Here is a 23,761-nt window from a genome sequence, read left to right on the forward strand (position 1 = left end):
CCAATTTGGAAACATTTGCTCGTTCTAGAAAGTAAATCCTTCGCAATAAGACCATGAAAGTGTATAAAGAAAGTAAATGGGGTCCATTTTTCCTCCAAACATCCCTTCAGGTGTCACGGTTAGTCCACGAAGGATGGAGACAATGAAGATAAAGTTCAAATAAAGAGGTTAACTTCAATAAAACTAAACCAAAGCGGCATTCCGATAGGCAGGTACAACATAACTGTGTGTCCATTACACCAACAACACCAGATAGTGAGGAACTGAAACGGAGGGCTTATATACACATAGGATGATGAACTAAATACAAACAGGTCGTATATAATTAATGAGAAACCAATGAGACACACTAGTGGTGGGAAACTTAGAATAAAGGAAAACTTAACTAGATAAAGGCAGACACAATCAGAACTGAATACAATGAAAATGAAAATTAAACTAAGCATAACTGTGACATCAGGTTTCACTCAAAAAGCAAAAGCATTCTGCTGCCTATACTGTACATAGACGCAAGCACAACAGACACACACACAAAAAAATAAATAAATTGAGGCTGCCTGGAGCGTTTTGCAATTCACTGCATCGGTCAGCGCACGCTCGCTAGCATCTTTCTGCATTCCTTCATGGACCTACAGATACACCTTTACCACAGACTGACAGCAGCCTCTCTTCGAATTACTATTCCGATCATGATCCAGGCACCTTCACAAATCAGCTCCTTACAGCCCAAAGCCTCCCCGTTTGCAAAAACAAAGCAGCGTGACCTTTCCTTTTTCCCTCATCGCCTCCTCAGCGGCTCAGTCTCCATTTCCTCAAACATTTGCCTGCACGGAGTCATCTTTAATTACCACGACAGGGGGCGACGCGTTCCCCGTACCAGATGCAAAGAGGAAATAAATGTTGTTGTTTTTTGCCTCTTCATTTCTACTAATCAGGGAGCTTTGCTCTTCAACTCGGTTGGGAAAAACTCTCGAAACTGAACGAAGAGCAAGCAAGAACGAGAGCGAGAGAACGCAAGCTTTCTGCCTATATTGACAGTTCCAAAAAAAAAAAAAAAGTCTGCATAATTTGTTTCCACAAGAGGAAATGTATTAAAATAAATCTCATAAACATCAAGAGGACTGGCTTTTTTCTGGCTTGAAGAATGAAATCAAACTAATCAGCATTGTGCTAATCCTTTCAAGGAAGCTGTAATCCCCGGGATAGCGGCACATGGCTAAACCCACTCCGGAGGGGATCCGGTGGATTCTTTTTAACAAGCCTGATTACGCCAACAGAGCATCCACATGTCAGAGTAACACTTGGACAAGGAGAGAAAATAATGGCAAAGTCTGTTTGTGCAGATGTGTCATAATCATTCAGACTTACTCACAGTCTCAACAAAAACACAGGGCACTCAAACTGATGACTATTTGCAATGACAATACAGCCATTTTAATGAGTGTTTGTAGATAGATAGATAGATAGATAGATAGATAGATAGATAGATAGATAGATAGATAGATAGATAGATAGATACAGTAGATACAGTAGATAGATGGATGGATGGATGGATGGATGGATGGATGGATGGATGGATGGATGGATGGATGGATGGATGGATGGATGGATGGAATATCATGATTGTCACACTTTTTTCACAATTTTTCAACTGATAATGCAAAAAAATTAAAGTTTATTGAGCACCAAATAAGAATATTAGAAAGATTTCTGAAGGATCATGCGACACTGGAATTCAGCTTTGACCACAGGAATAAATTAAATAGAAAACAGTTGTTTTACATTTTGAAATAATATTTCACAATACCGTTTTACTGTTTTTTTAATCAAATAAATGCCGCCTTGGTAAGCATAAGAGACTTTTTTCAAAAACATTTTAAAAGTCTTACTAAACTCATGAACAGTAGTGTATGTGCTGGTCAGAATCTATAAGACTTGTTGTGAATATGATCTTTACCTGAACATTTACTAATAAATAGCATACAGACAGATGGAGATTGCAGCTCAACTACACAAAATTACCGCCATAGCTCTTTTATAACTGCGTATGTGAACATACTGAGTGTGAACGCCTCTTGACACTCTGAAAAACAAATCATGAAGCAGAAAATCCAAGATGTAGATCCTAAGTTAGTCCTTTCCCTGTCTGAACAAGTACAAAAAGGTCAAAAATACAACAGATGTGGTGCTGGCTAAAACTACATTATTTGTTGTAATGGAAAGTGAAGCGGTAAACCTAGCTTGTTTGTGCGACAAGAGACCCTTCCGCTCCACAGAAGCCAAAGTTGTGCTTATACAAACACAAACTAAATTTCCCAGCATTCCCTGTAGGGTAAGGGTTGACTAGTAGCATCTGCTTCCTTTGATTATGTGAGGAGAAACTTAGACGGTCCGGAAGAGAAGAGGGACCCAGAGGAGAGGGGTAGTGCCAGCTAAGATTAAGGCAGGGGAACCACTTTTCTGGCACTTATCACAGAGGTAAAGCTGGATCCGTGATGCCAATATCTAGACCAAGAGGACACACAGACACACACAAAAAAAAAAAAAACGGAGAGATTTAAAATAAAACAATCGTGCCGGGGAACTCGACAGGACAAGGACTAGCAAGCAGCAGCACTTTCTGTGACGCTTAAAACTTTTAGATGCACAGTTTGTCATCTGGAGCAGATTACGGTGGAATGCCACAGACACAGCATCTCTCTGTAAGTGTGTAAAGGGGCATTCGCTATAGCCAACGGCCATGGCTACTCAAGATGTTTAAGCGTTCAAAATAAGAGAGTATTGTTCACCTTGACAGGCTGTTCATCCCCTGCTGCTAGGGAGCGACTTATGAATCTTTTGGCGATATCAAAGCCATTCCTCTGGCTCAAAAAGGGATCCCAGCGATCTACGTTATAGAGCAAACCCACGGGGGCTTCAGCATTTGCAAAGTCTACAAAACATGGGGATTTTGTCATTGAGTCAAGGTAATACAATTCAATCTTCAGCTTACCAGATCAGCATGTAAGCTCCGTACCCATCCTCGGTGTTTACCCCTAAGATTCGGTACACACGCATTGTGATTTTCCACGCCCTCCTTTATCCAGGGGAATTGTTTCCCTGAAGGTGGAAGAAGGTCTAACAAAGAGCTTAGATTGGTCAAACAATGACAAAACCCAATGCACATCTCTCATTCTCTGTCTTTTCTTTTTGGAGCGATTGCGATATGCTTGACAAGGGGGAGGAGGGGGGGACGCCCAGGCTGAAGGACACTTTGTCAATAAGTAATACCCACGCTGTATTAGCTGCATATTTAGCCATGAGAATTCATATAAATTGCTTTCAGACAAAGTTATTTAGCAAAGCGTGCTTCAGAATGCAACGGCGAGTCTTCTTGTGACATTCAACTGGTAATGTGAACTTTGGGTTTGTTCAGATCAAGGACCGTCTGCTTTGGAGTCCTGTGCAACGTTGTGGAGGCGTTCGTCTGTCTATTCAGTATTTCCATCGCCATTTCCTGACCAATTCGACGAGGAACTGCAAAAAATAAAATATTCTTGAGACCTGTTCTGACTTCACTATGCATCATGATTACTTCAAAATTTTCCTGCAGATGGTTTTTAGGCACAATATTCTCATCACAAAGGTTTTCTAGATACACTCCAGGACTCCCAGCGGAGTGCGGTAAAGTATAGGAGAGCTATCAAACACACACACGTACACATTTTTTCTAGGTATTTAAAATTAACAGCAGGAGGTGTAAAGCAACTGACGGTGAGAGACGGAGCACGAGAAAAAGAGATAAAGACAGAAATTGACTTTTTGCCGTCCCCCAGCGTTCACCCTCTTCTCGTGTTCATTACAACACCATTACGTTTTGATGTTTTCCCCTCCTTTCCAACATACCGTCGGTTTCGTTCTTTAATGTGGTCATTCGGCTACGTACAAGAATTTTTCAACTGAACAGACGTCCGTGTCATTACCTTCAATAAGGGTCATTTCCCATGAGGAAAAGGGAGAGGTGGGAATGTTATATGGAGTGACTGACAAAACTATAAATTTAGACTTTCTTCCCAGCTCCCAATCTGAGAAATTATGACATATATACGTGACATATCCAACTCATGCAGAAAAACACAGGCTCGGACATGAGGTGTGCTTGTTTGTATGACCTGATGTCTCATTCGGCCCTGCTAGAGGCCTCATTATACCTCAGCGCTGGTCGTTGGGAACATGGCATTCAGTCTGAGACTGGAGCTGAAGGAGGAAGAAGCCGGTGCTGTTTAGGAACTCGTTCTCATTAAGAGCAGTGTGTGTCACTAGGGAGACTTTCTGCTCCTAACAGCCTCCAAAAGTAGCTCCGCTTCAGCAACGGCCACACAATGTCTCCATCTGCAGGGAGAGCTACACCTCCACCTTCCATCTTTCTTTGCCTGTCCACATTGTCTGTCCTTCACTATTTTTTCTAATCTCCAATCTGTGCTTTATCTGGTGTTTGTTTAAACAGTCAGATATGTTTAGCTTGGACGACGACAGGAACAGTGAAAGCAATAGCGCTACTGACAGTAACAAGTTCCTCATCCTGTGAGGATGCAAAATTGGGAGCGAGTTGCTACCGTAACGAATATGACAGATTTGGCTAATGCTCCTGGAGCCAATATTTCCTGAGTGCATGTTCACCACAAACGCCGGCTCTTGAGGGACAGGTAATCATGGAGGATAGACCCGAGCATCGTTGCTATTTTCCATCCCCTAACAAATAATGAGGGGTCAAAGTTGACATGAAATAACATTCGTAACCTATTTGATGTCAGTAATGTAGTGCATTTCTGAGAAAAAAAAGCTGAACATTGTAGTTTATCTATCAGGAATTGATTGGATCGTAAAAAGTGGTTTCGATATTCAAATTAAAACATTTTTAAAAATGATTCAATTGAACACTTCAAAATAAAGATCAATACTTTAGTTAATGCCATGTCTAACCTTTCATAGCATTTATTAAAAAAAAAATTAATAAAATAGTGTTGCATAAATTCAATTTGTAACGTTGGATAAATTAACAATGTTTAATGTATTATTAACAATGAATAAAAGTATTTTTACAAAATAACATTAACTAGATCAATCAATAAATAAAAACTAATTAAAATAAAGTTGAATTAAAATAGAATATAAATATTAGATGAAAAACCTAACATTAAAAACTTAATTTAGTAACACTGCATTGGCAACTGACCAAAATTAAATGAGTTGAAGTACAAATTTAGTTTCACTAAAACTGAAATAAAAATAAAGCTAAAAAGATATTTAAAGAGCTAATAATGAGGACTAAAACATGTGTTAGTTTATTACATCTTTATTGTTAAGTAAAGTGTAACCACCGTTCTTAATAAAAAGAAGGAATTGTATTAATAGGGTCAATTTTTATTTCAAGTTGACTTAAATTATAAGCAATTTTGAGAACAGCAGTTTTGCTCGCAGTTCGGCTCTTTCTCTATTGGACAGTGACTGATCCTGTCTCTTCTCCCCATCACTTCCTTTCCTTTCTACTTTCTACTCAAAAAGTGACAAAAGGCCAAAAATACAACACACACACACACAAAAAAAAAAGATTGTGTAATAGTTTTTTGATGTGAAACAAATACCTATCACTGAGGTTCTCGTAGTGAACTTTTCTTTGAGGCTGGTTAGTTTGCATCAGCATGGGGTCAGATTATCTTCCTCTACAATGGCACAATTCTAAAAAAAGAACTATAAAAGAGGAGCTGGGGAGGGTGAAACAAACAGTTAAAACAGTTGGGAAACTTTATAGCCTAACTCTTTGCAAGTTGAGAGAAAGGGAGTGCGGAGGCTTTGACAGAAAGCACAGAGGGACAGCCACACTCCTGGCTTCCCAACACGAAGGGCGCACAAATGAAACGGAGAGAGAGAAGTATATCAACCTCTCTGCACCATCATTTCTTCAACTACAACACAGTCAAGCACGGAACAAAGGAAATACACCTGCATTCCCCAGATCAAACTGCACTTTCAACTATTATCGTAAATAAACGTATATGTGCAAGACATCAGCGGTTTCGTCTCTCGTAAGTTATAGCGGTTTTGAAATGGAAATGAATCTAAAATATTTTGAAAGGTCATGGCATGCATCATCCCAAGTCATCTACAGCAGCGTGTGTCATCTCCATCATGCTAAAGAGTTTAAGGCAGGGCTAGAAAAGTTTGTTTGACTTTTGTAATCCTCAGACAACCTGCTGAAAAAAAGCTTAAGTGTGAGTGCACGGTTTAGCCTGCTTCAAATCCTTATGGGCAAAAAAAGATTAACAATGTTATATCAACCTGTGGTAACAAGACAGTTAAGAAAAAAAACGTGTCAGCTATTCCTTTAACAAGAATTTTAGGCCATTATACATCTTGTAATGGTATTCTATTAGATATTCAGAACAGCTCAATACAAATCTCATCTCTCTATATTTGGCAGAGCCCACAGTAAATCAGGTAGCAACTTTCAATATGTCAACTTACCCACTTGAGACCAGATCTCCAATTTTAAAAAAAAAGAGAAAACTGATCTGGTGCATGTTCAAGTGGTGTTATACGTTGGCAGAGAGCGAGACGGTAGGAGGTTGTGTCAGACTTTAGGTGTGCTGTGGAATCGGTCCAAACAGGCCTACCTAATCTCTGCTGAGTGTGTTTGTTTGTCTGTGAATGTCAGAACGCCTTCGGGCCAGGAAGACAAAGTTCAAAGCAATGCAGATACACTTTAGTCCAACTGTTAGACTAAACTGACACAGATTTACAGAGGAAATCAAAACATTTCAATGTGGCAGTCAGCAAAAATGCACATTTTGTGTGGAAAATCTCTTTCATCTTGGTGGAATACTAATATTCAATTGGCAAAATCTCTGCAAAAAAATAATAAAAAATATTATATGAGAATTTATCAGATTATATTTATCATATATAATAAAATATGATATTGTCGCCGTCTGGCGGATTTTTATTTATTTATTTATTTATCTCATAAATCAATACTATTAGTCACCGTTTACGTCTGTCTGTGGGTTTTGCAGATATTTCACCAATGAAAAGCATTAAGGCGAGACACGGCAGGCAAAAACACGGGTCAATTTTGAGATTTTTGGATATTTGTCTTCAATAACATGTCTTCTTTCAGACTTGTGGTGAAAAAAAGTCTGAAATACACATTTAGGTCTTTATTTTACTACACTTTGTCTGTTCGCGTCTGTAGATTTCTCATAAATTCAACAAAAGTTTGCGTTCTTAATCCTCCCGCTGCTCCGCGATCTCTGTCTTCTTCCTGTCATCACACGCACCGCTGGAAAGCTCTCTCTCTCCTGTACAATGCTGCCGGATCCAAATATGGTCATTTCCTTTTTATCAGCTACCAATCGTGACAGTAAAAGGGCTGAATGCGCAATCTCATTGGCTGATGATAAATCTTTAAAGCCCGTTTTCTCAAAATGACCTTTCTCTCATTCTCCAAGTCCGAAATCTCCACTTCAGTAGCACCGATATACACCAAACTCTCCAGTCTTGTACCTAGTTATATTATGAAGACATTTACAGAGGGATTTGTAAATATATTATTCCTAGCCTGATTTATTTAACATTTTATTCCAAAAAACATGGCGAAAATCTTTTTTTTATCATTTTACTGGATAACAAAAGTAGATATCCATAAATCCCTCTGTAGTTTTTTTCCCATCTAATATGTGAACACAATGAAAAAATAATGTTTAACCTGGCTTTATCCAACACTCAGATTTAGTTTTTTTAAATATATGCAAAATAGCACATATTTAATTAGATATTGCCTAATTTGCATATTTAAACATTAAATTATAGAAAACTTGTAATACATTTTTTTTCTCATCTTAATGTAGGTAATCAACTGGGAAAGTTTCATGGTGATATCTGCTAGTTAAAAATGTTACCCTATTCACCTGTAGTGTCTCGCCTTAAAGAGCTTGTGACTAAACCTCCTAACTCCATTGGCTCTAATGTTTTATCTATTTGAGGAGCAGAGAAGAGTAGCATTTGATACTGTCTTGGCCTCTGCATAGCACTTCGTTATTAATAACATGGGATTTTGGCCAAAGGACAGAAAAAACTGAGCGCCCACATAGCAACAGTAAACTTTATAACCTGTAAGTTCTTGAAAACATAATATGATGCACTTCATAATATGAAGCACATACTGTATGTCAGAAATTCTTTAATATTCACCACTCAAAAAACCTAGTAACTCCATCTGATCTTGATTTTGGTCAAATTTGTATAATATAATGACACATGTAAGTGTCTGACCACATATAAATCCACAATATTGACAATCAATGTGGTGGTGAAAAATGCAGTGTTTTTTTTTTTTTTCATTTCCGAAGGTTTCCGTCCGACAGCAACGATATAATATAATATAATATAATATAATATAATATAATATAATATAATATAATATAATATAATATAATATAATATAATATAATATAATATAATATAATATAATATAATATAATAAAGACTGCAATGTTGATGAACTTCTGTTTAGCCGAGTCGTCAAATCTAAAAACTCAACTCCTAATTGGTTCTCTGCTTAAGTACAATTACAAATGAAAGTCACAATAATAACCAACAATATATTCTGCATAAAATAAGCATCCATTAAAAACACATTATAACATTTGGACAAACAAAACGCCAAACTCCTGTGAAGCAAAAAGCATCAAAACTACCGATGGAAGCTTTTTACCTCGTTGGTGTTCCAGCGATGTCTCTCCTTGGGCAGGGAGGAGCATTTGGGAAGGCATTCCAGAAGCTTCTTGGGCAGGTAGATTTTCAAATGTCCATGTTCATCTGTGAACAACACAAAAAAGATTATTTAATATGGAGTGCGGGCAGGATTATTAAAACAAAGCTGTGCTGCTCTCCAGGGTCGAAAACACTGGGAGCTGTTCTTTTTTACACAAAGATCCAATCATTTCTTTGTAAATTACTGAGTTGTTTGAATACAATGTCACTATTGCTCAAGGGACTCCTTTGAGGAAACTTCCATGCCCAGGTGTTACGTTCGCAAATAGCTGTGACAACCTTTTTAGAAATATAAAACTATAAAACAGGCACGGGACCTCAAAGGGGGAGCACTCAGAAAGCAATGAAGAAAAAAAAAACTTAAGATGTTACTGTGAAATGAAAGGGAACATATTTGGAGCACAAGGCGTGCAAAAGGCTTTCATCCAGAAATGTCGTGATTTTGTTTTCATTGAGTTTTTTTTTTTTTTAAATGCGCTCTCTCTCTCTCTCTTTCTCTCTCTCTCTCTCTGTCTATCTCTCTCTCCCTTATCATGCCAGAGTGCCTGCTCAAATACATAACAACCAAATTGGGCAACAGAGCAAAAGCATTTCAAGGTTATTGATAACCGTTTGCATCAAGGGCTCAGGCTTCTTAAGGAACTCAATGTTTAGCCCTGTGGGAGAAGGTAGTTCCATATTGCGTGCTGAGCCTGCTTATGAATATAAAAAAAAAGTGAGAGAGACTGAAAGAAAAGGAGAATGAGAGACGGACTGAGATTTGTGGAGTGTGTCCTCAGTAAAAGACGAGAGAGAAGTGAAAGAGACGCTGCAGATCTGAGTGAGATGAAGCCCGTGTGTCCATAGAGACACTGCTTAGCAACCACTCCCACTCCGGCATTAAGGACAAACAGATAGCCAGAGGGAAAGAGACACATGAAGAGGGTTCGATCACTCCCCTGTTCATAGTCTTACACCAGAACCAATGCACATTGGCTTTGCTTTACCTGTGCATGAACTCAGACCCGCATAGATCGTTTAATTCCCTGTAGAAAACACCCAAGTGCTTTCACCACAAACTATATGCAAGTGTGGTTATAGCTAGTGTTAATTTCGTTCACGAAATCTATGAAGAAAAATGTTCATTGACGACCTTTTTTTGCATGACTAAGACGATAGCATTACGAGACGAAACCAACGTCATTAAACAATGAACATTGTAAAATCAACATGCAATATCGCCGACGAAAAAGACGAGACTAAAATGTAGTTAAAAAATAAAAACTTGACCAAAATCACTCTCTGTTTTTGTCGGAAAAAAGAAGAGACCGCTATGAGTTTTCATGCTTACGGTTGCCAGAAGAATTTAAATCCCCCAATCAGAGTTTATCTGTTTAAAGAACACGTTTTCTACCCGGTCTTATACTTAATCTTTGCAATCTGGCAATCATGTGCACATGCTCTCGAAGAAGTGAGTATGATCTGAAAACACAGGCAAACACAGGTGTTGTTTTAATAGAAAAACATCAAATTATTTCTTGTTTTACTAGTAGGCCTATAATAAATCAGGAAACTAGATGTGGTAAAATAAACCGTATGGGTTGACATTCTCTTGATTTGTGCTTATAGGTGAAAGTCCAATAATTCTGATGAAATGTAAAAATACATTTCTCAAATGACAACAATCGTTGTGATTATAATTTTGAGCAAAAATTATTAATTATTCATTTCAGTTTAAGCATGCAGAATGATGAAAATGTGGCTAAGAATAAAATGCTCAGACATTTAGTTGACTTAAACTTGACTAAACAAAAACAGGACAAGGTTGACTAAGAGTAACATAGGTGTGACTGGCAAAGGACAAAAAAGCAGGAAAATATACAGCGCACCTACTATGATCTCGAAATATTTCGACTTTAATCTCGAAATGCTAGATTTTCTTTTCTTTCTTTTTTTTTACGGATTTCCTTCTTTATTTCTTTTTTTCGTTGCGGTTCAGGGCTTCCGTAGGCTATTCTGATCATGCTATGACATTTTCCCGTTGTGCAGCTGGCTCTAGAGGCAGTATTTTCTAACCATGTCGGGGGTGTTTTATGCGTATGCGTTTTAGAATAATATCACTTGCCAGGTCATGTAAGGCATCGGTTCCCAACAGGGGGGTCGCGGCCCACAAGGGGGCCTCAGCGAGCTCTGTGGGGGGTCGCGTCATATTTTGAAAAGTTTTGAGCAATTTGCAATAAATAAAAGTCCTTAACTTTTTTCTGTTCAAAATTTATATAATGAGCGAGATCATCATGAATCCATTTTCCAAACCGTGTTTTTGTCTTATCCTGACATGGTACACCTATAATAAGTGATTACATTGGGACTATTTTACCCTGGTTCGGATCGCTGCCGCTGCGGAGTAGCCCAGTACCTGCGTGACTCGTCATAGACGCACACAGAGAGAGAAGTAGTTCCGGCTACAATGTTCTTCCGAAAGACGCATTATTCTGTTAATAAACGCAAGTTTATTATCGCTCGCTATAGCGCCAAAAGCCTAAAAAATATCACATTGATAAAGCCTCACAAATAACATGCAAGTATTGAGGCCCCAGACACCAGTCATTTAGTAATAGCTCATTCTTTTTTTACCTACACACAAGTGTGAATACTGATATTTTTGTTATTGCATTTAAAATAGGGCAAATGTATAGGCTACTCCTAGGCTTACATTTTTAAATTACAAAGGGCCTACTAATGTTTTTATTATTGTATTTTCAATATTATAGGCTATTATTTGTGCATAAACATATCTGTTTATAGTAAACATACCGTTTGTTTAAAAACAACATATTTTGTCATCCTTGCTGCAAGCTTACAAGAGCGAAAATATCATTAAATGTGAAGGGGGGCCCTAAAATATTTTCTTGGGAAAAAGGGGGTCTCAGACAAAAAAAGGTTGGGAACCACTGATGTAAGGGGTAGACTACAGAATTTATTATACTTGTCAAAACGAAAATAGGAACTCCACTATGTCTCTCTTTACATTTATTTTGTCCCGTTGTCGGCTTCAGCTCAGAAAATAAATAGTTCGCCCCACACGTCCAAAATTCTTAGCACACTTAGATAACCTTCCGCAACGAGTGCAGGCTCTTTGGTGGAGCTCTGCTTTGAAGGAAGTTCCATCGTGACAAATGAATGGACTACTTGCGGAGTGACATGAAGACATGAATCAGAAGCACAAAAAACGTTGACAGCGGTGAGCGGTCATTATGTTTACCAATACCCGAACCGTGCTTTGCACGCGACCCAAAAAAAAAAAAAAAAGGGGATTTGCATGATTTACGAGAGCATCATTTTCAGGTCGGAAAAGCCGGATTTCCGGATTTATCCGGAAGAATCACACCCCTGAGCAGTGTTGGGGGTAACTCATTACAAGTAACTTGAGTTACGTAATCAGATTACTTTTTCAAGTAACTAGTAAAGTAATGCATTACTTTTTCAATTTGCAATAAAATATCTAAGTTACTTTTTCAAATAAGTAACGCTAGTTACTTTTTCACATTTATTGACTGGCAGCTCTCCTGTCCCCATGTTGAGAGAAATAAAGTGAGGTGGTGGTGTGTGCGCTGTGTAAACATGATGGTTATTGTAGTTCTAGACTAAATGTGAACTTGCATTTACTCATCTCACTGCCACGAAAACATTCAGTGTTCCTCAAAATGAATAAAAACAGTAAAATGCAATCTCAGAATTTTACTCAACTTTTATAATTAACTATTAAATTACACAAATATACATTGTGTATTTAATCTCACTTTATTAATCAATGTCTTTGCTGCTGACCTTCAATTATCTAATTCAACCATACTAAGCAAAAATGACTTTAGATAAGATTTAGAAATAAAAGTGTTGAACTTCCTTCTCCTGTATATTATTCGGTTGTTAAGTCGTGACGTAACCACTCTCCGATAATACTCTTTCCGGGTCCAAAGTCCAGGTCCTCTCTACCTACCTACCGCTTTCGCTAGTGTTTTGGTTATTATTGAGTGTTTTTACAATGCCGCAGTGCTGTGTCCCGTGTCCCGAGCTAACTCACTTCAACCTCGTAAATCTTCTTTTTCATTGATGCCTGGACTCTACCCTTAATTATGCCACCTGAGTGATGAGCTACACTAACCACTCTGTTGGTGTTAAAGGAATTGAAACCCTTTTTGACCGCCAAGGGTGCCTCACTAAGAAGGACGTGATCGTAAATAAATTTACAGGTTCCACCATTGTTATTTCTGGACGAGAGGAGCGCTTGGACCCGGAAAAGGCTAAACGTCACCCGTGACGTCAGACTTAACAATCGGATTGTTCTTTAATCCAGAAAGGCAGCGCAGCTGAAAGGTTAGTTTGAGCGGCGCCCTCTACTGTACAAGCTTAAATATGCATTTCCTTCAGCCTGAGGCTTATTCAGTTCATTTTTGGTGTGAAAGGGCCTTAACATTTGCCAAAAATATTAAAAAAACAAAACAAGCAAGCCCATCCCAGGTGAGAAAAAGTAACGTAAAAGTAACGTAACGCATTACTTTTCAAAAAAAAAGTAATGCAATTAGTTACTTTTTTGGGAGTAACGCAATGTTGTAATGCATTACTTTTAAAAGTAACTTTCCCCAACACTGCCCCTGAGTAAATTAAAAATAGCTGACAAAATTAACACTACTTATAGCTCAATTTCGTACTTTGTTGCATTCCGAAATGTCACATATACTGCAATTCAAGTACGCATTGCATTCTTTGAGTTGCCACAAGGGGCACTAAAACATAAATGTCTGCATTTACAGTGACTTTTCTGCAATGACAATATGACGAGAATCTTACTGTAATGTTCACAGCATGCTAACCTGAATTATCTGAATTTGTCTATCTGCATACTGTGTACTTGAATAAAGTATGTTTCCGGCCTTAGTCTGTGACATTCAAGAAGAATTGCTTTTTTCTGGCTCAGGTGATTTTCATGAATTCTAACTTTTACATCTGGAGTAGATCAGGGGCATTTCCCCCGATGAGGCAAGGAAGGCAGTGCCTCCTCAAAAAATTCGATGAGAAAATACAGTACTGTGCAAAAGTCTTAGGCATGTTAATATATAAATGTTAAAAATAAAATCACAAATTGAATTTATTTATGATTTAACTTCTATTAACTAATTCAAATCAATGGTGTAACGACCCTTTGCGTTTAAAACGGCTTTTGTCCAGGTACACTTGCGCATTGTTTTTCAGGAAGCTTTTCAGGAAGGTTTCTTCAAGCATCTCGGAGACGTTCCCGCAGTTCTTCTGGATTTAGTTTGTCTCAGTTTTTTCTGTTTCTTCATGTAATCACAGACGGACTCGATGATGGTGAGTTCAGATCAGACCGGCTGTTGTCAGACTCCTTGTGCATACACAAATCTCATTGGATTATTACAATTAATGGCAAAAACAATGTTTGGAAATGTAAACTGATATTTCCTACTGACACACTACAGCAAAATATATAAATAACTGACTTAAAACCATTTTTTTGGGTTCCTTTTTGTGGATATTAACATGCCTAAGACTTTTGCACAGTACTGTATGTTGTGCGTCTTCTGCGTTCGCAAATCATCAGTCTAAATGAACAAAATGATGGCGTTAATGGTATAAGACTAATAAAAAAAGTAAGTAAACAACTCACACACTTAGATATCATCGCTTTGTAATTTGATGAGATTTATACTTGGTTTTAATAAATAGAACATTAATAAGATTGTAAATGTAAAAAAAGAATTGCATACGGATAGATTTGTATAACAGAATTGTATTTAGTTTCTTACTTTATGTAATGTAATGTTTATTTAACCAGGGAAATGTGACAACATTAAGTGTAACTGGGACATAAATTTACATTTGATTTACAAAAAAGAAAAAAGAAAAAAGAAAAGAAAAACTGTGAGGACTTTGCCTCCTCATTTCAGAACACCACTGCATGCCACTGATGTAGATGTTTTGCCTAAATTTCCTAAAATTAGGCAACTGTTGAATACAATAAGAATGTAGAGGTGTACGATGTGATTACCAGGACATTTTCCTCAAAAGAAAAACCTGCAGGAAACTTAATCAAAGTCACCATTTGCTCTCCATTCAATCTCACTGGTGTCTAGGATAAACTAGTGGGTTTGAAAAGATCTCATTTGTGATTTGCCTTTTTATTTAGCGCCGTCTCTCTCTTGGCAACAGTTACGTTGGGATCTAATGACCGTTTCACATTTTAAATTGGGAGATCTGTGGCTGTTATGCTCCAACTAAAGCAAATATTTAGAAGAAAAGCACAGTACATTCGCATAAGACAATGACTAAATGAGCCGGCTCTCTTCAAAAGTTTTTCTCTCTTTCATTCCAAGTAACTCGACCGGGATGAATTATAAAAGAACGAGGCGTTGAGCAACTTATTTACAGGGTAATTAAGACTAGAATATATATCCCTTCCCATTCCTATTTGTCATTTCTCGTCTCTTCATTTATCTCAGTGCATGCTTTGGCAGAACAAGTGAGCGATTCTGAGGACTGCAATTTAGTCTCATTGTTCTGCATCAAAGTAAGGGGCTTTTAAATTATGCTGACTCTGACGACTGTGGCTTTAGAGGCAAATTTTAATCACAGAGTCAGTCGCCGTCTGCCAAGCGCTGCCTTAAGCGTTTGCCTTTCTCTCTCTTTCACGACCGTCTCCCAAGAGTAGCCAATGAGACGCAGAGCTGAGGGAAAAAAAGCTTAACAACAAAGAAAATGAAAAACAAAACAAGGCTACGCACACGCTGCTAATACTCACACAGATATAAACGTATGGACGTAGGTGGTAGAGAAAGATAGAACCGAATAGAGCGCTGTCGACTATTTGCTCCTTCTCATGTACACAATTATAGGTGCACACAGGCATGCGCGCCCACTATAATTAATTATGAATGTATTAAGATGAATCGCTCCTGTTTCAAATTCTACTGACATACAAAAACGCATTCACGTTCGACACGAACACCAATCAACATTCAGCGCAAATGCCAAGGCGTCGCACCCGCATGTGGCCCTTGTCTAACTGATGTCCGACTCTTGATCTGAGGAAATCTTTGAAGAACACCTATCAAACCTGCCCTTCAAAGTAATGTCAAGCATCAGAGAGTCCCGTCTAAACCGAGGATACAAAGGTACGGCATAACTTAACTCTTTATCATCTCACCATAAAGAGCTCTTTTACATTTTTCAGAAACTCCGTGTCAGCATTCGTGAGTTAGGTCAAGAAAGTGACAGATAGACTGAACTCTTCGACGGGAGACATTGGAGGTCACTGAATACGGAACGATCTATGTTGAAATGAAGTGATGAATGTGACTTCTGCGCAAAGGCACTGAGGGATCTCATACTGTCAATAAGCAGCATGTTTGTACAGATCCCACATGTGACTTTAAGTGACCCCAATAAGAACAACAACACTGATGGTGACAGAAAAGCCCTAAAGGCAGTGTCTGAAAAGCAGCTTTATTTTCAATGAGAGTGTTTACATGACAAATGAGCCGAAACATACTGTTCGGTGATAAACTGCTGGTAAGCATCGACCATGGATAAACCATAGGCCCAATCGGGCCATACAAAACCAAGCTTTCCAATATTTAGACAGACAAAAAACATGAAGAATGAAAAACATCACACACACCGAGCGCATTTAGCCCAGAACACAGCATTGTTTTTAAGTTCCGTCGCGAAATATACGTGACAAAAGCCGACCAATCAGGTTGTGAACATATCCCTTAATGTCTTTAGGTTCGGTATCTTTAGGTTCGGTGTTAAAATGCCAATGTGAACACTAAGCGGGCAAGGACCAAATGTTTTTTTGGAATTTTCCCACATTAAGGGTGTGTTCACATTTGTAGTTCGGTTCACTTGGTTCATTTGGTCCAGAGTGTGGACTCCAGACCAAAATAATAAAAAAAACATTTATTCCTGGCCAACTTAGCATTCACATTGGCATTTTAACACCGAACCTAAAGACATATAGGGATATGTTCGCAACCTGATTGGTCGGCTTTTGTCACGTATATTTCGCGATTTTGTTAAGCATATTTCACGACGGAACTTAAAAACAATGCTGTGTTCTGGGCTAAATGCGCTCGTTGTGTGTGCGTAGCCTTTATATGATGGTATTTTGACCAGCTGAGAACTCGTGAAGAGCTTATAAAATGTGTAAAGGAGTCAAAACAGCAGCGGGAATCCCTCTGTCACACACACAAAGGAAGATCTGCTGCGAGGAGACGCGGTTCTGATGCCTGTACTGAACTGTGATGGGCAACAATCGCAACTATGATTACATGTCTTTGGTCCGTGTTGAGTTCATATTTCACTCAAACCGCACCAGAGTTTGCTTGGAAGCGGACAGAGACTCATCTTTTCATGCGTTTAGTGTGCACCAGGGTTCGGATGGCAGCGTTCACACTTATTCAAATGAACCACCAAAGCATTTTTTCACCGGGCTGGTGTATTTTTCCAATTGTTTTCAATGGGAGCACCGCGTTTTTTAAACACCATGAGCGTAAAGAGGCGCTGAGCGTTTCTTTCACGCTGAAGCGCTGAGCGCTCGGCGTTTTTTACAGGTCGCCGAGAGTTGAAGAATGTTCAACTTTGGGTAAAACGCAGCGCTCATCACTGTCACTTTTTACCCAACCGTCCAATCACAGTGGAGGAGGGGCGGGACTAATACCACACCGACCAACCGGCACATTCTGCTTATACAACGTCAACAGATGACAACAACAAGCATAATAACGGAACAAAATAATTTAAAACAAGAGCCAGAGAAAATACGTTACATTGTATCGACATTTTAATATAGAATCAACACAGAAACAAAATATGTGTGAAATGAGATACTAGTAACACTTTCGCGGATATTCCATATCATAAGCAAAGCGTCTCAACTGAAAAAAAATGCTGCGCTGCCAAAACGCTCTCAAGCGCCCATAGCTAGGCGTTTTCAGCAGAACGCCTAGCGTTTTCAGCTGGCTAAAAACGCTTTGGTGGACACACGGCCTAACAGAGCAATCGCACAAGGGTTCGTTTTAATCCAACCAAACATGCCAAGTGTGAACACACCCAAAATCATATTAAAAGGCATCAGAAATGAAAAGAAGAATAAAGGTTTTAAAGTTCCTCACAAACCTCTGGTAGGTACCACTGCACACACTCAACCTTCCATAGAGAGTTGCATATTGTTAAAAAAAAAAAAAACGTTAAAAACTTGTCAAAATGTACAACTTTCTGAGGTTGCACTATGTATTGAAAATTCTGTAAAGCTAAATTTTTTACTCATTATCACAATGCTTTTTATGTGTCTTTATAGTGACAGTGATATCACAAGAACGCTTGATAGAGCAGTGTCTTTATTTTTTTATACAATTGACTCAATTAAAAAATATTCAGAGTCTTTTGATTAACACAACCACTGTGTGTGGGCCTCTAAGTTTTTAATCCCTTTGGTACAATATACAATCCTGAAGAGGAAAACCGATAAACAGGGTTTATAATGAACAATCATCTGCAAAGGTGTCTGTTGAAATGTTTTGACATTTCTCGCACACATTCATAATTAATGCGTTTTAATTGAGCGGACGGATCTAAATGGCAAAACAGGCTGGCTGTGCAAAATGAGTACTTGTACTTCTAAATCCGCAGAGCCACATTTCTGTTCACCCAAGGCGAGCACAAAGAAGGTCCATCCTCCTCCTGTATGTTCCCTCTGAGGATTACCGCATATCTGCGTTCTTTAATGACTCTGTAAGCATCTATAGTGTGCAAGTACATGGGTCGGTTTCGAAACAGATGGAGCTTCGCCACTGCAAAGTGTAAAAAGACAAGAATGGACACAAAAACTTTCCACACCTCATCAGCCCAATGTCACTTTTTAATGAAAGCCGTCTCTTTTTCCATTAAATTGTCAGCTCTGACGGACATTTTCTGTTTGCATTTGTTTATTTGTAGACTGTATTTTCCACGGAACGCCATTTCACCTGCCGTAAGCGGTTTTGTCTCAGATCGTGGCGGGGTTTACGCTTCCGACGCTCCTTTAGAAACTCTTCAAATTAAGAATGGTGCAATGACAAATGCTCTGAGAGCGGCAAATCTGCTTCAGAAGGCAAATTTGGAGCCTGTCTGAATAAGGAGAGGTTGACATTTACAGATTTGATTTTCTCTCTACCTCATCTTACGGCAGACACAAGCCCGCACAAGGGTCGCTGTGGTGTCTGCCGTGACTTTTTGATCCCATTTTGGAGAATATGGGCTTTGGAGGAAATGCATTAAACTATCCTGATATAAGAAAAGATTCAAGAAAAAACGTTTTCTCGAATGGACTCAAATGGAGGTCAAGTAAATCTAGAGATGTTTCTGTACAACAGATAGGGGGGGGGGGGGGGGCATAGAGGACGTCTGCAAAGTCAACAAAAACCTAAAGGAGTAAATGTTACGGAGATCAATTACGTCACTTTCGCTTCGCTTCTGTTAATGGATCGATTTTGGCCCATCTGTCATATTACAGAGATGTTTCACCAAGGACCGCAATCTGTCTCGTGAGAAATGTTCCAGAAAATCAAATCTCATACCCGTTCGCATCTCAAATGAAACTTTCGATTATTATAAAAAAAATGCAAATTGCAAACCAGCACAATATAGATTCTACTCATCAACTGATTAATTTTTTTTAGCTTATAAAACAAAAATGCCGAACATATAATAAAACGGAAAGAAAAACTCAAATCCTCCAGTGAGATGAGGTGTCAGTTAATTATAAAACGTTGTATAATAAAGACTGAAAATTGCTGGGAAAAGCAACATTTACAGTTCCCAGTACAGATATTAAGGGGTGTCTAGGGAAATTTGAGCTTTTTTTCTCCTTTTTTTTTTTTTTTTCAAACAAAATTAATGTGACAGAAATAAGGGCTCATTGCACAGTAGTTCCAAGCAGACAGGGAGAAGGATGGGACTGCATGTTAATTCATCAATGGCGCTGGTAAACTTTTCAAGTAGTCTTCCCTCAACTGCTTTATTAACCACATGAGTTGAAGGCGGGCTAGGAAAGAGGGAGGTCTTATGACTTTCAAGTCAAAGTAGAAAAGGCTTTGATATGAAAGACAGCATACGAAAAGGAGAACGCAGCGGGTTGACATGGTCTTTTACCAAGCTGGCATTCCAACCTCTATACTACAAGCCTCCTCCGTGCCTCTCTCCAGGGAATTGTGCACTGCATGAAAATCAGTGGTATAGTTATCTATATGCTAATTTCCACGGTGGAACGAAAGGTGAATATTCAGACATTGGAGAGTCACACCCACAGCGTTATCCTTGTCTGGTCAAGAAAAACACAAATAGGAAGACCATAACATAAGAAACAACATGGACACATGCACAGATCGCAAAGAGATCATATGCATCTAATTTAATTATTAAGTTGATGAATTATGGATTTCTATCTGAGGGCATTTGCACTGCATGAGCAACTGCATGAAAGGGAATGTTACCAACCCAAAGTAGGGCTGGGCAATACATCTAAAAATCGATACATCTCATTTTTATACATACATTTTTTGATGATATTCAATATTTTTGCATTTGCCACAGATTTCCGCTTTTAAAAACAGATTTCCGCTTAAGTAAAATATTGTTTAAGGTTTCAAGCCTCTTCTCGTTTGACTTAATAATACTATCTCAGCTGTTTATGAGCACTATTTATTCATATTACACATTTAAGCTAATCTTTTAAAAACTTAGGGTGTACACTACAGTTTAAGTGCTCACGGTATCCCGGCAACCAATATTTTAACGATTTATCCATCTGGGATTTCGGGTATGGAGATAAAGGAGAGAATCATGATTTTATGGAAGTATTACATCACATTCTGAGCGTATATTAGTACCGTTTGTTTGCTTTTGGCATCTGATAGAGCGTTTGGACCTGGAAGAGGCGACGAGGGACATCATACTTAACAAGTTTTTACTGCTTTATGGTTTAAAAAAATAATAATTTAAACATAGTAACCACTTACTGTTTTTTACTAAATGAACACAAATGGAACATTTAAAATATTTTCTTAAAAAATATAAATAACAATCTTCCTACAAAAAGGATTTGCGAGCGTGTAAAACATCCTCAAGCTCGCCGGGGGAAAAAGGGGAATGAAATTGGCTTTCTGACTTTATAAACATAACTTTTAACATTACCACAATATTCATGATATTCTCTAATTGTATAATGTGTATCACCCAGTCCTAACCAGAAGCATTCTTCAAAACTGCCTTTGACTGCTTTGGGCTACATAAACCTCAGACCAACTACAGTTTATAAATCCATCATCAAAAAGAAACGCCACATTCTGCTGTGTGTATGAGAGAGGCGAGATCTTTTTCTGTATGTAATAAAATTTCTATTGAATTAGCTATGACTTGAAGGGGTGGACGATGTCAGTCAAATTGATTTAGCATCTACTAAAGCGACTCAAGGTCATGGAGCTCGGAGCCAGACCTCGTCCAGAGAGAGTCTGCAGTGTGAACACTTTAAAGCAGGAGGTGTGGAGAGATTCTTCAACAAATCTGAGGAAAAGTCGAGAAGGAGCGCTGCCGTGACCTCCAGCGCTGGTCCTCCTCCTCGAAACCCTTTGAGCCAGAAAAACATGTGAATCTCGGTGCTAATCTGGGGTTTAACGGCTCATCTTTAAAAGGCTTGACATTGAAGAGCTGTTTTACTGTATCTGTCATGGCAGCTTGAGCAAGCATCACTTCAGAGAAAAGAGCAAAGCTTGTTTTAGGATAGGATAAAGAGGGCTGACAAAAACAGATCTCAAATCGATAGTGTCCTCTTGCTTTTATGCCACAATGATCGGATACCTTTGTTTCCTCACTTTTTCTTTTTTTTTTTTCTCTCTCTCTCTCTCTGTGATTTGTGTTTCACTAGCACCAAAAATGAGGCTGACTGAATTCTGATCAACTCTGGACCACACTCGTATGCAAGGCTTTATCACAACCAATCATGCACAGATAAAGCATTTTGACAGGATGATTGTGTGATCATGATCCTCATCATAAAAACTATAGTGACAGAGTGGACATAAAGAAGGGAAGATGAGGATAAAAGAATGAAAGGGAGGATGATAAATCTATTTTTTTTCCCACAGGGAAATGGCCTGACAATGATTCACATTTCCTCTTAACAGAGAATAATGTGCCGTCCTAAAGCCATTAAAGGAAGCTTGTGTCCGGCCAGAGCCATGACATCATTTGGCACGCTGTTTTACCACCTTTTCTGATTCAAATGGGATCTGGGTCCAATTGGTCAGTTTCAATTTCACTCATCCCTCCAGCTCCAAGATCAATACCAATCAAAGCAGTGATTGCTCTATTGTTCTGCTTAATACTACAGCTCCTTCACTGGCTCCGGGCCTTCATCACCATCAGCGGCCACATCTGTGCCATTCAATAGATCATTGGCCAGATAGCTATCTGCCATTTGGCTAATGAAGATTGTTTATAGAGATGAGATTATAAAAATGCAAAGCTCTCTGTGGTTTTTACACATTAAAACCTAAATGAATGTCACTGTCATCTCCTTGCGTGGGAGCTGTGTTTTGATGGAGTTTGGAAAGTTACTGTACATTTACTCACACTTGTCATTTTTTGTTTGTTCATTCATGTCTCTGGTAAAAGTCCAAGGGTAAAGAAGCCCTTAGCACAAAAGTTCTTAAGGGAAAAACAATAGGAAGTTAATTAGAAAAAGAAATTTTTTAAATGTTAACTCTTTTTCTTAAGAATAGAGATCGCTCAAATAATTTCAACAAACTGAATATTTCAACACTGGTAAATCTTACGGACATAAGATCATATTTGTCAAGAATTTGAATATTTCCTAGTTAATATTTTGTATTCATGAAAAGAATGTTTTTAAGGAAAAAATTCTTTTGAATTATATTTTCAAGAATGTTTTGTGAATCTGGCGTTAAATATAAGAATAATGCTGGATGGAACCTTATAGAACTAACTGATATTGATTTAATGTTTCTTTCAAAAGCCTAATCAGTATAATATTGATATCTATATGAAGGCATTAATGGTGCACAAGAAAGGGATAAAATAGGTTTCAACAATAATTTTTTGTGCAATCTACACGATACAAACGATAACAAAACATATGCTTCTGACATGAATTATAAAACAGAAGCAGGTCCTATAAACAGCACACAAATAGGCAAACACCAGCTTGAACCATTGTCTTACACCTGGACGCATAAAACCAACATGCAAATCCATGCAACACTGACTACCAAAGGCATTCAGAGACATAAACAAGACAGAGGATATGAGAATGCTCAAATACACATGGACTCAATCATGCAAATGAGTGTATGAATACAAATGGATAAAGAGTTGAGCTATGCATACAAAATGCACTTTAGAGTTCTGGCTAACAATTTGGTCCTGTTTTCTGCCCTACCCGAGGTCTCTCTCTCTCTCTCTCTCTCTCTCTCTCTCTCCCATCATAGTAACAAAAATTGCATATTATCATCACCATGCTCTTCAATAGATCCTTGTTTGAATCATGTACTGAATGTCTGAGACTTTAGTTGACTCATGATAACCTCATTTCGGTGTTAATAACAGCACGGTACACAAAAGCCCTTTACACAGTGTGAGCACCGAAGCCAAAAACACATTGAAAGTGAGAGATAGGATTGCAAAAAAAAAACAAAAAAACATCCTTTTTCACTTTAGGTGTGATTTTTTCAAAGGTCTCCAAAAACAACAAGGTCAGCTTCATTTAAACCTGCTGGACCTAAAAGGAAGCTATGCTGCACTGGCTCAGTCACGACTTGCTCCCTGAGACGAGTAAACCGAATGTACGCTGGCACGCACAGATAAGGCATGATTGTTATGAAGAGTGACATAAGCCTGCGCC

General features: G+C 38.4%; 1 protein-coding gene across 7 annotated transcripts in view; it reads right to left on the reverse strand.

Moving 5' to 3' along the window:
- The window catches only part of camta1b (calmodulin binding transcription activator 1b), a 291,768-nt gene that overhangs the window by 261,778 nt on the left and 6,229 nt on the right, over positions 1-23,761 (reverse strand). For all 7 annotated transcript variants that reach the window (XM_082155754.1, XM_082155750.1, XM_082155751.1 and 4 more), the window contains one exon: positions 8,753-8,856. In XM_082155754.1, coding sequence (XP_082011880.1) covers positions 8,753-8,856 — 104 coding nt within the window. The remainder of the gene's footprint in view (positions 1-8,752; positions 8,857-23,761) is intronic.

The sequence above is a fragment of the Leuciscus leuciscus genome (assembly GCF_965113295.1).
Source record: "Leuciscus leuciscus genome assembly, chromosome: 23".
Classification (NCBI taxonomy): Eukaryota; Metazoa; Chordata; class Actinopteri; order Cypriniformes; family Leuciscidae; genus Leuciscus; species Leuciscus leuciscus.